General features: G+C 50.4%; 1 protein-coding gene across 1 annotated transcript in view; it reads right to left on the bottom strand.

Moving 5' to 3' along the window:
• USO1 (USO1 vesicle transport factor) overlaps positions 1-1364 on the bottom strand; it is a gene marked incomplete at its 5' end in the record, with an annotated part of 36648 nt that overhangs the window by 34323 nt on the left and 961 nt on the right. The window contains 2 exons of the mRNA XM_035900279.1: positions 805-869; positions 990-1076. Of these exons, the coding sequence (XP_035756172.1) occupies positions 805-869; positions 990-1076 (152 nt within the window). The remainder of the gene's footprint in view (positions 1-804; positions 870-989; positions 1077-1364) is intronic.

The following is a 1364-nucleotide window of genomic DNA, read 5'->3' as shown; positions in this document are numbered from 1 at the left end:
TAAAACTTTTTTTTTAGTGTATATTTACCAGCTTCGTGTTCACACCCAGGCTGTCACAAAACCCGCGCCCACCTAGGCACCGAGAACATGCTGTTTGAAGCTGACATCAGAGCACTGCACACAGGCTCCAGGTTACGCCACATGGGTACTCCCAAGTACAGCAATGCCATCAATGGCAGAAAGAGACAGATAGCAAAGAAGTTTTAAATGCTGGGTTGCATAAATATTACATTCCAGTGCACATGAAGTAATTAGAACAGTGTCATCTGCCTTAACAGCAGCCATGGAGTCCAGCTTCCTATTTACTTGAATCCTTCAGTATAAAAGACTGCAATACTCCCTGTGACAAAGTTACCCTACTAAATCATTTGATGACACAGATCTGAGGAAACATGCATGTGCTGACTTCATTCACTTCCTCCTACCTCTGTCCAGTTTGCCTTTTCTCCAGCAACAGGTTCATTTGGGTTATTTCAAATACTCTATTAACAGCGTAGCTTTGGGCATCCCTGTCCACACTACTGGAAACTGACCATGGAGAAGCACAAAGATACCCCTTGGTACCCCCTTGACTCCAGAGCTGGTCTTTCGGTCCCTCGCATCCAAGTACCTGGAATTCTGTTCTTTTCACCTCTGAACATGCCCTGATTAAGTCTGTCATCATATAAAGCCACCGTGGCAGTAGAGTTGTGAGAAACCCAGCTCCCCTCCTAACTCTATTAGTAGAGAGACCCAAGCCGGTATGTGCTGGTTGGAGCAGCAGAGGAGGGTCAGGTTATCAGCTGGAGCCAGCAACATGCTTACCGGTCTGTCTGAAGGACATGGATGAGATGGTCCATAGCTTGTATGCCTACCTCCAATCGGTATTTCTATTGGGAGAAAAATGGAACAGTTAATGGCCGAGACCAAAGTCCAAACTAAGCTTTTTCAATGGTACATCACAAAAGTATTGAAAACCTGTGCAGCTCTTCAGGGAGTGCAGCACTCACCTTGGATAACGATTTCAGAGCGCGTACGGCATCCCTCCGGTCATCCAATAAAGTGGAAGAAGCCACTCGGTCACACAGCTTCTGAATCTGGAAACGTGCAAGACACGCGTGGTGAAGGACAACGTGCCACAACCACGTAACAGGTTCCAAAACGCTCCACAGAATACAGCCGCATTTCAGGAACGGCATGGGAGAGCTGTTCCTCTCCCACACTCGGAGGCCAGCTTCGCCTCCCCGAGCACGGCGCCTTCACTCCACCACCTGAACCGAGCCGCAGGGGCCAGCGCCCCCGGGCTCGCTCGAGAAAGGTGCGGGGCCCTTGCGAAGCGCCCCCGGACCTGCCCGAGCCGGGACCCGAGGGAAGGGCGCTGCCTG

This window comes from Egretta garzetta, unplaced genomic scaffold (genome assembly GCF_000687185.1).
Source record: "Egretta garzetta isolate BGI_Z169 unplaced genomic scaffold, ASM68718v1 scaffold378, whole genome shotgun sequence".
Lineage (NCBI taxonomy): Eukaryota > Metazoa > Chordata > Aves > Pelecaniformes > Ardeidae > Egretta > Egretta garzetta.
The sequence above is the reverse complement of the archived record's forward strand: the minus strand, read 5'-3'. Positions and strand labels throughout refer to the sequence as shown.